Source organism: Biomphalaria glabrata, chromosome 1 (genome assembly GCF_947242115.1).
Source record: "Biomphalaria glabrata chromosome 1, xgBioGlab47.1, whole genome shotgun sequence".
NCBI lineage: Eukaryota > Metazoa > Mollusca > Gastropoda > Planorbidae > Biomphalaria > Biomphalaria glabrata.
Window position 1 is genome coordinate 43,555,633 of NC_074711.1, and position 16,276 is coordinate 43,571,908.

The window sequence follows — 16,276 nt, forward strand, 5'->3', positions numbered from 1 at the left end:
AAAATGCTGCTTTTCTTCTTTCGGGGACCACTAAAAGAAGGACATCATTGGGCCAAGACCTTTGTGATTGCAAAGGGGCCATAAGTCAAAGAACGAGTCATCTAATTCTAACTTGGTGGGTAAAGTTTAGACCATCACATGAATCTAGATCCTGCAGATTAAAACTCATTTGAAATAAGCATTAAAAATTTATAAATTGTATTTTATGAATTGTTTATAGTCTTTTTTCTTGAAATTTAATTTTATTGTAAAAAATTTGATTAACCAACCCCTTTTCTTTTTTTTCTTCCTTGCATTGCAATAACTATGATTACGCCGGTGAGGGCGCAGCCATATTTTTAATGTCAAAGTGTCACGGAGTGTTCTTTGGGATTAATTAAAAAACTGTATATTTGTGAATTATTTAATTGAATTGAACTTTCTTAAATAATAATATAGATCTATATCAAACTATACATTTATTTCCACAGTTATGGTGCCGTTTATAACAGAAATGTAATCAGATGTATAACTTTTAAAGTAACAACAAATGTAAAGAAAGCTAATTTTGTTCTCAAAACCCTTTCGGACTATTGTGACGTTTTATCGTTTATTAGAAAAGTGTAACTTTTTAAAAAAGGCTGATGAAATTTTACCATCTGCTTGTGAGATCTGTATGTAGATCTATTATTGGTTTTGGACAACCAAAACACAGTTTATTTCCGGGAAAATTAGACACTTGGACAACTGCATTATTTTGCCGTTCTCAGAGCCAACACAGCTGGGGATCAAAGAAAGCAAAGCAACGTCGATTACAATTAGCACAGCGTTTGATAATGTCAGATCCTGTTATTGAAGCTCAGCTAGCACCACTTCGTAGCGCTGTAAAAGAACAGGTAGTCTATCCAGTCTAGAATAGTCTAGGTCTAGATTATTAGATACACTCTACAGATCTAGACTAGTCCTAGAATTAGAAATCCTAATCTAGATCTAGAATCTATTCATTCTAGACTATTCTAGAGATATACTATAGATAATCTCTCTACTCTAGAGCAGTGTTTCTAGTGTGCCGCAGCACACTAGTGTGCCGCCGAAGATTTGCAGGTGTGCCGCGGAAGTTTTCAGAACACCACACGTGCAGTGTTACACAAGTCTGTCTACTATTAAATTTGTATTTTACGTTGCGATGACATACCCACTTACAACGACCAGTAGTAGTAGTAGCGCTCCATAGTGACGGAAAGGGGTTTTAGCTCTTCAGGTAATGGAATTGTCAACTATACATATATTATTATAATGACTCAAATGTAAACTGCCTTAGCAGACGCACAGCAGTTCTTGAATTGGTAACGATAATAATAAGCGAAGTGTTTCTTGTAAATTATTTAGGTGTATGCTAATAATAACAAATTATTACTAAACATTATTCATTGTTATCCATGGAGAAATACCTTAGTAAGAATGAAACTTCTAAAGCGTTAAATGAAAAGCAAGGAACCAAACGAAGGTACAAAGAAGATTGCATCGGATATGGTTTCATATCTTCTGGACCTGAAGATGCTCCATTGCCATTCTGTCTGATCTGCAATGCAACTCTGTCGAATGAGGCACTTGTTCCAAGCAAATTGAAGAGGCACTTGGAAACAAAACATCTAGCTGTAAAAGCACAACCGAAGGAATACTTCGAAAACATCAGGGCTCAACAAAATAAACAAGCTAAGAAACTTACGAACTACCTAAAGCTGCCAGAAAAGGGATTAATTGCAAGTTATAAGGCTGCTCAGTTATTAGCAAAACGCAAGAAAAAACACACAGAGGCTGAATCAGTCATTGCACCAGCTTTAGCAATAGTTGTTGAAACTATCCTTGGACCCGATGCCGCCGAAAATGTAAAAAAAGTTCCTTTGTCAAATGGTACTATCTTGCACAGAATTAAAGACTTATCATCAGATTTACAAAATCAAATCTCGAACACTTCAACGTGACTGACGATGAAGTGTCTCTGCTGTGGTCTTTTCAAGTTGATGAATCCACTGACGTTAGCAGCAAGGCCCAGGGTGCTAGCTTTTATTCGGTTCATAAAGAATGAAAAATGTGTCAACGAATTCTTATTTTGCAAAGACTTACCAACTACGACCAAAAGCGAAGATATTTTTAAGTGGGGAACGAAAACATTTTGCTATTCAAAGTACAATGGATAAAAACTGTGTAAGCGTTTGCACCGATGGCTGTCCTTCCATGCAGGGAAATAGAAAGGGATTCGTCACTCTTGTGCGTCAAGGAAATCCCAATGTATTAGCTGTTCACTGCATGATCCACAGAGAAGCTCTTGCCTTCAAATCTTTGCCGAAATATTTGATGTCTGTTATAGATCAAGTGATGGAAGTTGTAAACTTCCTCAAATCTCGACCGCTTGCATCCCAACTTTTCTCAGAGCTTTGTGAAGCAATGGATTCAGACTACAAGTGTCTCCTGTATCACACCAACGTTCGTTGGCTCTCCAGGGGAAAAGTGTTAAAACATGTCGTCCATCTCAAGGCTGAGCTGATTTTATTCTTGGATGCTGAAAAAAAAAGACTTTGGATTTTCTGTTCATGACGAGATCTGGCGGGTTAAGGTGGCATTTCTCTCTGATTTATTTGACAAATTAAATTAATTGAATTTAAGTCTTCAAGGACCATCGTAAACAATCATCACTGCATCCTCAAAACTGAAATCATCTGGTGAAAAATTGATTGTCTTTGTGGCAAAGTAAGATCTCGAAAGGAGTCTTCGACTGCTTTTCTACTTACAATGAATGTGCTTCAAATAAAGCAATCACCCCCGAAATTCTGGACACTTTGAAACACCTGCAGTCAACATTGCAGCATTACTTTCCAACAGTTGAAAGTAATGAATATGGATGGGTCAGCTCTCCATTTGGAAACAATGAAGCTACAAATCTTACAACTGAAGAAGAAGAGCAGCTCATTGATTTAAAAAACGATGCAGTTCTTATGTCAAGTTTTGCAGAGAAAGCCTGGATGTGTTTTGGATTTCAATCAACAAGTTATATCCTGCAAATCAGTTTAAAAACAATCAAAATAATTCTTCCATTTGCATCTTCATGGTTTTGTGAGTTTGGATTTTCAGCACTGACTGAAATCAAATCTAAGAAAAGAGAGAGACTTCTTACAATAGACGATGAAATGCGAGTTTGTTTGTTGATTTTGGAGCCTTAATTAGATCGCATTTGCTCTCAAAAACAGGCACACCCTTCACATTAAATGTAATACTTAAAAACAGGTAAAATCATTTTTTTCTTTTTATTATAAAACAACTGTTGCTCTTCGTGGTGTGCCTCGAAATTTATGTAGTTTGTTTACTGTGCCGGCAAAGAAAAAAGTTTGAGAAACACTGCTCTAGAGTCTAGATCTCGACGTTCAAATCAAAAGTAAACGTAAAAAAAGTTGTTTACAATCAATAACTTTTTTGTATCTAAAAGTAAAAGACAACAAAACACAAGTGGTCACAAGCAATTTAGATCTATAAACGTATTAAAAATTAAGTATGCATTCTTTGATTTTGCCATTTTAGATAACTCAAAATTTTATTAAATTAACACGTTAAATAATAATATTAAAATTTAACTCTAGTCCAAAAGAATGAAAAAACTTGGACTGAGGTCAAGAGATGTTCATATATCAGAACTGGTTATAAATAGCCAACATCCTGCCCTTCCCTTCTTCATCCTCATTTGCCATGCCATGATTTGGAAACGCAGTGTCAGAATATAAGACATTGACATTTATATTATCTTTTATTTCAGTTATAGAAAAAATATGTTTATTTTAATATCATACTTTTTATATAATTACAATGGTGCACATTTAATAGCATCAAATACATTTGCGTTTCAGGGTGATATAGTAAGGCAGTTAAAAGAAAATGGAGCAGGTGATATTGACTTGCAAAGAGCTGTGGCGGAACTGAAGCATAGAAAAAAACTGTTGGAAGATAAGGTAACTTTGTTATAATTTTTAAGTAATACATTAAATACAATTCACAGCAATTTTTTTTTTTCACAGTTAAATTAATAAGTTATTTTAATAATTTGAATCTTATTACTTGAGTTTTATTAAATGTTTTTTATTTAACAGGAGTTGGAGCTCTCGCCTAAAGAAAATTTTGATCGTCTAAAAATGGAAGATCTTCTAAAACAAAGATTTTTTTATGATCAATCATTTGCCATTTATGGTGGTATGCTTAAAATTCTTTTGGTCTGTCAAACAAGATCTTTTCTTTTTTTTTTCTTTTTTTTTTGTGTGCTTTGTTTGATATGCTCTTATAGTGAATGTTACTCATTAATGTTCACATCTGAATTACTTATTAAGGTAAAAGTCTGTGTAAGAAAGGATTTAAATTCCACCTTAGTTGTTATAGTCTAACATATCAGAGAAGGTTTAGTCAGTGGGAACATGACCACTAGTCCAAAGGTAGCAGAGGCATTACACAATTAGATATAAAGGAAATTAAATGACATGCCCACTAGTCCTTAGACAAACGGAATAGAAAAATGAGCTCTTTTCAAGTGATAGGACAATCAACAACTGTTGACTGGGTTGCTTTTATTATTCAGCTTTTTTTAAAATAATAGTACATGTGGCTTCTTGACTGACCAACATTTATTTTCTAACTGAACATAATTATGGCTTTATTGTCATAGATAGACATTATTGTCTTGTTATTTTCCAAATGACTTTGTTACAATGAAATATTTTGTTTTGTTTTTCAATAATGAAATGTATAATTTTGTTAAATGTATGCACAGGTGTGAATGGTTTGTATGACTTTGGTCCCATGGGATGTGCCATGAAAGCCAATTTTCTTCAAGCCTGGAGAAAACATTTTGTTCTTGAGGAACAAATGTTAGAGGTAGATACAGCTATGCTCACACCAGAACCAGTCTTGAAGTAGGTGCTACTAGTGTAGACCATAACAGTTTTAACTCTCAATTATTTACATATAAATGACCTATTTCTAATAAGTTATAAAATTATTGAAATGTTCAAATTTCTCAACAATGATTAACTTTGTTAGCATTTCAATTGTGTCAATATAAAAAGTACTTATGATTCTTGAATTTGTAGGGCATCAGGTCATGTGGATAGATTTCAAGATTACATGGTGAAAGATTTGAAAAATGGAGAATGTTTTAGAGCTGACCATCTGATTGAAGGTAATTCTCTCCCCTGCTTCCAAACCAAAGATAAGTGCTTATATGTGAATACTGGTATCTCATTTCTTTTTATAATACAGACATTAACTGTGTGCCAATATGTACTACTGTGTAATAAAAGTAATTCATGTAATTTCATAGCTTTGAGATAGAAACTTATGGCTCTAATCGTGTTTCCTTTTTACAGTTTGTCTGGTAGAACATATTGTAACACTGATAGACTGCAGTGTGTGAGGTGTGTTTGAGACTGGTTCATAAACATTAGTAGTCTCTATCTCTCTCTTGTTTTTACAACTAACCATTTGTCTTTGATTAACTGGACAGGCATTATTCAAGCATGGTTCTTTAACTGACAAGTGTCTTTCATTCACTTTCTATTTCAGCAACATTTGAAAAAATGCTTGAAGATAAGAAAACTCCAGAAGAGACCAAAGAAGAAATAAGAAAGCTACTTCCCCTAGTAAGACTAAATTATTGTTGTTTGCTAGATTATTGGGTTTAATATATAAAGTTTTCTATTAATGTAATTTTGCTTTTTCAGTTACTGTTATTTTTTTTCTGATGCAATGCCTGTTCTTATTTTAGTTATGATGCCATGCCTGTTATAATTTTTGTTCTGATGCAATGCCTGTTATAATTTTTGTTCTGATGCAATGCCTGTTCTAGATAGATGGCATGAGTAAAGATGATATGGGAAGAACACTTAGACAATACAACATGAAGTCTCCCGTTACAGGCAATGACTTGACTGACCCAATTGAGTTTAATCTTATGTTTTCAACCTCTATTGGGCCCACTGGACAAATAAAAGGGTAAGTGAAAAGGCTCAATGGATGCTTTTTAACCAACCAAACTGCAAAAGTTTCTAGTATTTGCTCCATATTAAAGACTACTTGACAATGCACATAGAGGCCTAGCCTTGAACTTTGCTTACTTTGAAATGGTTGTCTATTTAACTATGTGTTAAAACTGTGTTCTCGTTTGGAGAAAATAGCTTAGAAAATGTTTTGACACAATTGTGCCAGTCATGAAACTCATAAGACAATAAAAAGGAATGTGAACATAAAGTTTAGGCTTGGTTTGTTTTTAATTCATAATACTAGTTTGTTGGCTTAACTCTTTTTCTCCTAATTGACAATACCATTGTTGATTTGACCTCTTTAAATTAAATTAGATTTTATAAACTTTACTTTGTGTTCTATAAAAAGAGCATGCATTCCCCTTTAATTCAATACCAAATAAAACACTTTCTGGTAAATAACGAGAAAGTTATTCAAGCATAACCATAACGGGAAAAAAATACTAATGACAAAATGAAGAACCCATTGGAATGTGGAAAATAATTACGGAGAGAGAGTTAATAAGATCTAGTTCATGCGAATTTAGAATTGTGATTCCAAAAAAATATAATTATTCTTATTGGATTTATTTAATTAAAGTGTTAAAAGTTTTGATTTGTGAATTTTGTGTTATTATGGACTTGTATTTATGTAAAGACTAAGAATCATCAAAATGTATTAATGCAACTGGAGATATACACAATTAGGTGTAACACAACGTGACAATTATTATTATTTTGTCATTTTATTTATTTTACCACTTGTTGATAAAGGTTATAGTATTAAATATTGCTGTCTTAATAATTAAATTCTAAGAAAGATGTTCATGACTCTGAAAAGACATTTTTTTAAATTTCAGTTTACATTTAAATCTATCCTGTTGTTTCTTAGGTTTAAAAAAAAATGTTTATTTTTTTATTACTATTTACCGTAATGGTTATTATGAGCAATAGTTTGAAAAAAAAGCAAATAAAATATGAATTAAAATTGAAGTTTTGAAACCATTCACACATATTATGTATTTGTGTTTATTAATTCATTAAACAAATTTAAGAATTAAACACATACATAGAACAATGTCTATTTTAAGTAAGAATCTTCTCTTGCAATACTCATCACATTCTACCTTCAAGTCAAATGAGACCCTGCTCTATATCTTAGTCTAGTATTTAAAATAGCACACATTTTCCTAGTATTCTAAAAAGTCTTATTTTATTCACTGTTTAGTAAAACCAGAGTTACACTCTTCAAAAATATTTACCCAAAAGTTCTCATTTTAAAACAAATCTGAAACTTACATATTTTCTTGAATAAGTAATACATAGTGAAGTTTCTAGACAATAATTATACAAACTTATCAGCTCTGAGTAAAGAATGTCTTAGTATTTTCAATAATATTAATCATGTCTTGAATTTTCTTTTAGTTACCTTCGACCTGAAACTGCACAAGGCATCTTTGTGAATTTCAAACGCCTGCTTGAATTTAATCAGGGGAAATTACCATTTGCAGCTGCTCAAATTGGAAATTCCTTTAGAAATGAAATTTCCCCTCGTTCAGGACTTATTCGAGTAAGGTAAAAGATCAATTTTTGCAGTGAACATATTTCTTGAACTGATATGATCAGCGCTATGATTTTATGTAAATACAAATGTGAAGTTAAGTGCTAAAACAATGAATGATGCATCCATTTTACATGAAGGCAGCAAAAAAAATGTTTAATGGTGAATAGCTTAATAATGAACAGTCCTAACTAGGGCATGCATCATGGGCCCTCTAATTTGAAAACTCCACCTAGCATCAACATATTTCCAGGCGATTTCTCAAAACAAGAATTTTAATAGGTAAAATTTTGGCAGCCCACACTTTACCACCCAGAAGTCAATGGTCACATGACCCACCCTGTCCTGTCACCAACACCTGGTCACCAACAATCCAAACATGGCTGACACAAATAGCTGATTAGTCTTAAGTTTTTGTTTAAGCTGTTTCACTGTAGTGGACTGTTGTACATTGACTATACAATCACATTACTAATAACAAACTCATGTAAATTTTACATTGTTTTTACAGTTCCTCTTTTCAGCTTGTAAATTCTTCATGGGTTAAAAAAAAAAAAAAAAAAGCAAAAAAAAAAATCTGGGTGGGTGGGGGTGTACAAGGATCTCAAAAACGTCTCTAACGATTTTCCTAGAAGTTTGAACGTTTATATATCTTTGGGAAAATAATTACTAGCTGATTGACTCACACTCTGAACAATCTGGTTTTACCATCATGAGTTTTTAAAAATATCTTTCAAATTAAATTTGGTCTGGAGCTAAAGACAGCTATAGGCCTATCACTATATATACTCTGAGTAGATTTATACATTTGCTTAACCAGGATTTTTTTTTCAGGTGGTGGGGGGGGGGGGGGGTATGGGTGGGTAAAAAATTCCATCTTTTTTTGTATCCTTCATTAGTTATTAAGATCAAAATAATCGCTCTTACAACAAAATATGTATAAAGGAGGAATAGTCTTTAAAAAAGTATTTTATGTCACTTGTGTTTTTTTAGAGAGTTCACAATGGCAGAGATTGAGCATTTTTGTGATCCATCAGACAAAAGCCATTCAAAATTTTCAAAAGTTGCAGACCTTGAAATGTGTCTATACTCAGCGTGTAATCAGATGGATGGTAAGCCACCAGAGAAAAAAACTATTGGAGAAGCTGTGAAAACAGTTGAGTTTTTTTTTGTTTTTTTTTTAAATTGTATTTCATGGTTTAGCTAGCACTTATCAGACTCTTTTTTTACATTTGTACTTGTAATATTTTTTTCTAGATTATCTTCTAATTCTAAAACGTGTTTAATATATTAATTACTGATTATTCTTTCTTCTTTAATTAATTTATGGCTTTGTAATCCCAATTTAGAAACTAGTTGCTAACGAGACTCTAGGTTATTTTATGGCTAGAATTCATCTTTTCATGGTCAAAATGGGTGTTGATCCTTCTCGCTTGAGATTTCGTCAACATTTATCCAATGAGATGGCTCATTATGCATGTGATTGTTGGGATGCTGAATGTAAAACTTCTTATGTAAGTATAGCAAAGTTCTAACTTGTACATTATAGTGGCATGTCAACTAGACTATGCTGTCTATGTAGTACAGTCATCGATCAATGTTTGTTTTTGTTTCAGGGCTGGGTAGAATGTGTTGGATGTGCTGATAGGTCTTGCTATGATCTCACTCAGCATACTAAAGCCACAGGCGTCAGGCTTGTTGCAGAGAAGCCTTTGTCTTCACCTATATCCTTGTGGTTTTTTTTATATTAGAAGAAATGTAGGTCAAGCAATCACATGATGTCTGCTTGTTAGTTTAGGTTTGTTATTATTTGGAGCCCAGTCTAGTGTTTTTCTTAATGTTGGTCACAAAACTATTGATGTGACTGAATGTGTGCCACAGAAAAGCTCAATTGGTAAAGCTTTTAAACAGGATGCCAAGGTCATAACTGATTACCTGACTGGTTTGACTGCTGAAGACCTCAACAGTTTTGAACAAAGTCTCAATGAGAAAGGGTAAGTAGTCATCAGTAACTCAAGTGCTAGTTTATTGTCAGAATCAATCCTACTCATTTCCATGTTCTCACCTATTTTAATACGTCTCCTCTTTAATCACATTCTGTACTATCATATCTTTAGATATCACTTAAAAAATATTTTAAAATATTAATGTCAACCTTAAACAAAAACAAACTTATTTGTATTTTATAACAGTCAAAAGAACTCTTTTGTTCCTTTGGCATTGAAGTTATTGAACAAATGCCAATGTTCTGATTTAAACTCTACATGTAATGTTTAAGTGAAATTATATGAATGCACATTTTGATTGCATCATTGTAATAGTTTGTTATGCGTAATGCACTATTGTAAAACAAATGTCCTCCAGAATAAAAAAGAGATTATTATTATTATTATGACAGATCAGTTGATATTGTGATCAATGGTAAATCATTCACTCTTAATAAAGACATGATTCAAGTGAAAAAATATCAGAAGACTCTTCATGGTAAGGAATTACTTTTTTGGAAGTTTAGAATTTATAGCTTATTTCTAATATTTGTAAGCCATTAAGGATAACATATAGTGGATTCTAAAACAATGTGTTAATGGATATAGATTTTTTTACTGAGTATTTTCTAATTTAGAAAGTAGTAGTGTTTAGACAGAAACTGATGTCATTTTGAGGGTAGAGATTAGATAGAAGGTTACTAGTAAACAGAAGACATATTTTCCCTTGTACAGAATAAACTAGTTCTTATTTTTTGTTCCATAATGCATTTGTTTTCTGAAAGTTCTACTAAAAGAAATAATCACAAATTGTAACTTATCCTATGTAATTTAGTAGATTCTTGGCAAATATCATTTTCTTCATGTCTGTAATTTGATGTTGTATTGTATTGTTAAAACTTTGAATGTTGTGTCTGTTCATAGTTGAGGAGTTTGTTCCCTCAGTGATAGAACCATCATTTGGTATAGGGCGTATAATGTATACAATATTTGAGCACAACTTTAAAATCAGAGAAGGAGATGAACAACGAACAGTAAGTGGAAATAATAAATTCATTTTTGTGTGTATTTGTGTTAGTGAATGCAGGCTATGTAACCAATACATTTGTTCTTGTTTCAGTATCTATCATTGCCACCAGTAATAGCACCCTACAAATGTTCAGTGCTACCATTGAGTCAGAACTCAGAATTTACTCCATTTGTTGAGAAGCTTTGTAAGTGAACCTTACTTCATAAGTTTGATTACATTTTATTAACATAACATTTGTTGATTATAGTTGATCAGGTCATTACCAAAACTCAAAATTTTATGCCTGGTGCAGATTGTTTTTCTTTCTTTAAAAATAGAAAACTTGATTTCGTTGTTTATGGTTTGCCACAAAAACGAAAAGAAGAATCCACAAGTTTTCCCATGACATGTATATGGCACTGGCGGATCCCGGGGGGGGGGGGGGGGGCAAATTTTATTATAGAATTCACACAATTTGTATACGAATTTATTACTTATGTTAAAAATATATACTAATTATTTATATTTCAACCTATTTTTAGATTATTTCACACACACACACACACACCCCTCTAGTATGTTGGCCGATTTGGTGGGGTATCAATCCCGCCCCCCCCCCCCCCCCACACACACACACTTTCGAGTGGGGGGGGGCGGTCCAATTTATTTGTAGAAATCACAGCTTGCTTACAGAATCAATTAAATATCTATATTATTAAAACTTGCTATTGATATTTTAACCGATTTTTATATTATGTCGTTCCCTGTTTGCCGATTGGTGTGTGTGTGGGGGGGGGGGGGGGCGAATACCTCTACTTGTTAGGAGAATGCGTTTCTGCAGTGAAGAATGCAAGAAAACGATTTTGGCTTTGCCATGAACCCCACAAGAGAACTTTATAGCGCTGCCCCAGTTGTTTTGTTTTTCGCCGAAGGTTGAGAAATGCTGCTTTTTTTTATAGCGCTGCCCCAGTTGTTTTGTTTTTCGCAGAAGGTTGAAAAATGCTGCTTTTTTTATTCTCATATATATATATGTATGTATGTATATGTGTGTGTGTGCGCGCGCGCACGTTTATGCATAGGGTTAGGGTTTGGAAAAAAAATCGCCCCCCCCCCCCCCCCCCCCCCCCACTCCAAAGTTCTGGATCCGCCAGTGGTATATGGGTATAACAGAAACATAATGTTACATTGTACAATCACATCCTACATTGTAATAAAGAACATCTTCATTTATATAGTACATACACAATATCATTAAATAATTTAATGTCAGTTCCTATTGTTAATTCAATTCTAAAACTTTTATTCTTACCTAGCTGCCCAGTTGACCAATTTAGATATTACTCACAAGGTGGACAATAGCAGTGGCTCAATTGGCAGACGTTATGCAAGAACTGACCCAGATAGCAATCCCATATGGCATTACTGTTGACTTTGATAGTTTGAAAGAGCCTCACACAGCAACACTTAGGGAAAGAGAGACAATGGAACAAATCAGGGCACCTGTAAGTGTCCTTTTGAAATGTATTGTCCTGCAAGGCATTTCTCCACCAGTATATGTTTTTAATTACTTGTTCTACAACTGTTTCATTTTATTTTATTTGACAGATCTCTGACTTGCCTCAAATTGTCAAGGATTTATCAGATGGTAGACGTTCATGGGACAATGTATTAAACAAACATACACTACTTCCTAAATTTGAACATCAAGAGTCCACTAAATAAGCTGGCATTGTTTCTCTATACTCTCAGGCGTACTTAACAGGTCTAGAACTAGTTTAGTCAATTTTTTTTTTTTTGATTGAACTACGTTCATTACTCTTTTAGTGTTTTTTTTTTTAATGAATTTTCAGAAATTGAGTTGATATTTAACTTTTGTCTTTGTACTCTATAACTTGCAGTTTGCTTTTAAAAGCTTGGAGTTAATTGACAAACTTTGAATTTTATGGATTGCAAAAAAAATAAAAAATGAATATATAATTACTATTGCTGTATAATATAATTTATTTCTAGCCACTGAAGAAGAAAGAAACATTAAGGTTTATTACAGATTACTTTGAATTAATATAACTTGTTCAACCTTTTACTGGTATGGAGCTAATAACTTAATGTTATCATATTTTTTTTTATCTAACTTTATTTTTTTGTTTCAGGTGTATAGGGTGGTGATGGTATAAGCAACACTTAACACTAGGGGAGAGGCTTTGACATGATTAAATTGTAGATCTTTTAAAATGTAGTCATCTTCAATTTTGTAACCTACCAAACGTCAAGTTGAAGACACACATGGTGAACTGTCTTGATTGTGTGTATTGATTTCATCTATTTTGGTTTATTCCTATGGTATGGTGTTCACAATCATTTTTCTCTGGTAACTTTTTAAAAATTTTTTAAATAAAGTATTTTCTAGCAGCAGTTGTTGTTTATAAAATCCAATTTCTTCTTGTAAAAATGCTGATGGTTTGCATGTATTATGAACTGATTTGTGCTGCCAACATTTTGTGTTCAATGCTACCTTTATCTCTACATTTCACTTGCTGTACAAGGATTTCTTGTAGTTACAAATGTTGATTTAGAGAAGATGGGGACTATTTGAGTATGAGTATATACACTTTCTTTATCAGGCATGTGGCTTTGTTGTCTGTATTGAAACATGATCTTTGTATCTGATCAAATAAACTAAAACATTTCATGACTAACACATAACCTTGTTTTGTTTTGTTCTTTTGCGTGTGCGCTATAAGGTATCTTCTACAAGAACAATCCCTGTATTAAGATATAGACAGTAAGAGTTTCAATCGACCAGATATATAAAGAAAAGGATAATTGGTCAATATCAGTGATAGGCAAAATAGGGACAACAAGAAGGTTATATCTGGCTTTTTGAGATAATAAATTTGATTAGCTTGTATACAACTCGTTTACTGCAGTCCATTGCTGCACTAAATATACTTGTTTTTTTTTTCAACATTATTTAGTGGCCTCGACCTTTTACTCAAATCTATTTATGCATACATTTGTAGTGCACAGACTTAAGCCAAACTTCTTTACAAGTAAACACAACTCTAGGAAAGAAAACGTCCAATGCGGAGTCTTATCTTTGGTGAAACATGCTTAACAATAACAGTGAGCTGATTAAGATAAGACAGGCTCTACATGCTTTACAATAACAGTGAGCTGATCAAGATAAGACAGGCCCTACATGCTTTACAATAAGTGAGCTGATTAAGATAAGACAGGCCCTACATGCTTTACAAAGGGGAACTGTTTATATATGTTCTTTATAGGAACCAAAACCGTTTGACCAGTCTTGATGAAACCATGGCATGAACGTGCCTTAGATAATAGCGGCGATCTTAGGAGATGTGAAGTAGCCTTACAACAAGAGAGTCTACTAGATTTAGGTCCATAAGGCATCTCGACATAGATTTTAGTTTTATAACAATTTAGCTCACAATTTAAAAATTAGAAGTATTAAATACATTGGAGTAACATTGCGGTTTTTAATTCTTACCGGTCTATTATTCACTGCTGGTTTGTAGTTTTTGTTTGTTGTCGTTACACTCTAGGCCTATACGTTCATGCAACATTTGTATTCTAAAAGAAGGCCTACGAATTAAAAACTTTCAGTTTAATTCCACAATTTTTGTTTGCATAGATTTTAAAGACTAACCACCGTGTCTTCGATTTCGAAGATTAAGGATGAGTGAAGCAACTGGGTTTGCATAGACACGGGCTGCTTATAAGGACTTCTAAATCCAGTACAGTCATTGTGTGTGACTTTCATTGACATGAGGACGAAAGATAAATAAATACAATTGTATAAAAATGTTTCCTTTTAGTGTTTGACAAAGTCCTAACAAATATTTGCCCACCAATGAGCTGTATTTTTCTATATCAATCTTATAGCGCAAACTGCTAAAAGAAAAGAATAAAGTCGAAAGGATCTAGATCTAATTTTAGAAACTACACTTTGCGCAGATAGATCGATGAAGTTATAATGCTTTCATAGAGTTGGTCAACTTTTTTTTTTTTTTGATGGTCTTAAGTTTGTTTTAGGGCTACAATACATACACTACGGTCTAAGTTAGTACCCAAGGAACATTTCTGCCAAGTTTTATCAAGATTGGTCAAACGGTTTTGATTTCTATTAATAATAATAATAATAATCTTTATTCGTAAAGCTTTTCCCATGTTACGGCAAGGCCACATACAGACGAGGTTTGGATGTAGAGTTTTCCTTGTCCTAGCTGGGTAGCTCTCCAAAGCTAACGAACCCATCCTGCCAAAATCTAAATTGTTTATGTAAAGGCGGCGCACACAAAGAAAACATCGCCATAAAATAAAAAGATTGTGGGACCAAATTTGTTTTCATTTACTCTTGAAACATTTTCTATCTCTCGTGACATATACTAACACAAACTAGACTTGCTATCACATCACTGTTAGCGCCCCCGCGGTCATTTTATGAAAACTTTGTTTTGCTCTAAAATGCAACAGGAACTCTACTTGTCAGCCTAGTCATGGCCCCCTAGTGGTTTGAATACTTGGATTTGGCTCATTCTGTCTTTCAAGACAATAGATGCACCCAGATTCATTACTGGTGTGGGTTTATTTTCCTTTTATTTATTTTTTTATTGCTACAATAATATAAGATATACATTTCTAGACGTAATATTTCTAATAATTTTATAAGCTTATATTTTTTAAAATATCATATTGATGAAATCACTGTATTTTGAAGATCATTAAGATGATTTTATGGGAAAATTCTTTGTAAAGAAACAATATACATAGAATCAAAACAAAAATTATAGAGAAATAACGAAGAAAATACACGAATTTACTTAAATAACATCCGAATTATAACTAAGTTTTTTTTCTTTAACTTTAAACCAACAGGAGGTAATATAACTTTTTCGTTTTAAATTTTTTTTTTTTAAGAGACAGCTGGAGGTCACTCACAAAAGCCGCGGGATACACATTTGAGACCAAAAGAAAATCGGCTGCCGAGGACAGACGCATAAGAAAATCTTAATCGACCACCGGCGGACAATGGTTATGCTTGCCCTTGATGTGGCAAAATATGTAGGTCACTGCTGAGGCTGCGTAGCCATGGGAAATACTGCATTCCTCATTAATCTTCAGGACTCGAAGACAAGCCTTATATTATTATTTTCGTGGCACTAGAGGGCCTCGCAAAAGATACCTCGCCCACACCATATTTATGTCTTGCGCCGCCACTGTCTGTATGTGGCAGTTGCTTGATTTGTTTACCTTCTCCCGTTAATGATAACAGTTCCGCCGGACCCAATATCTGAGTCACATGTAAAAGCCAGGAGTTAGATTGGTTTTCAGAGGCTATTTGAGACGCATGTTTGTTACTTCAGCTGTTTTCGTCTTAATCAATAGGTCCAGAACCACAAAACTAAGATGATCTAAGTGCAACATTATAAAAGCCTAAATCTTTATCATGATGGGACTAAGAAAATCCCATTAGCTTAACTATGGACGTAGCCAGAGGGGTATTCAAGGTTCACCTCCTCCCAAAATAAATTCCCCCAACCTTAATAGGGAAATATTTGACACATCGATCTCTTTTCCTACCAGTCACTCAATTAATAAAATAAATCTTCAACTATTCAAGCAGCAGCCTTACAGGCAAGCGTGTCACCAAATTCCTGGGCGA

The 16,276-nt window shown here is 33.5% G+C and overlaps 1 protein-coding gene across 1 annotated transcript; it reads left to right on the forward strand.

The window, feature by feature from the left end:
- The first annotated feature begins 368 nt into the window (after positions 1-368).
- Positions 369-13,293, forward strand: LOC106051791 (glycine--tRNA ligase-like). Its single transcript, XM_056038003.1, is given in 19 exon segments — positions 369-875; positions 3,879-3,980; positions 4,119-4,218; positions 4,790-4,931; positions 5,109-5,197; positions 5,581-5,657; positions 5,864-6,009; positions 7,461-7,610; positions 8,590-8,752; positions 8,946-9,110; positions 9,213-9,325; positions 9,450-9,590; positions 9,995-10,080; positions 10,506-10,615; positions 10,702-10,795; positions 11,904-11,986; positions 11,988-12,092; positions 12,196-12,352; positions 12,741-13,293. Coding segments are annotated over 18 exon segments (2,235 nt in total). The 5' UTR covers positions 369-623; the 3' UTR covers positions 12,313-12,352; positions 12,741-13,293.
- The last annotated feature ends 2,983 nt before the right edge of the window (positions 13,294-16,276 follow it).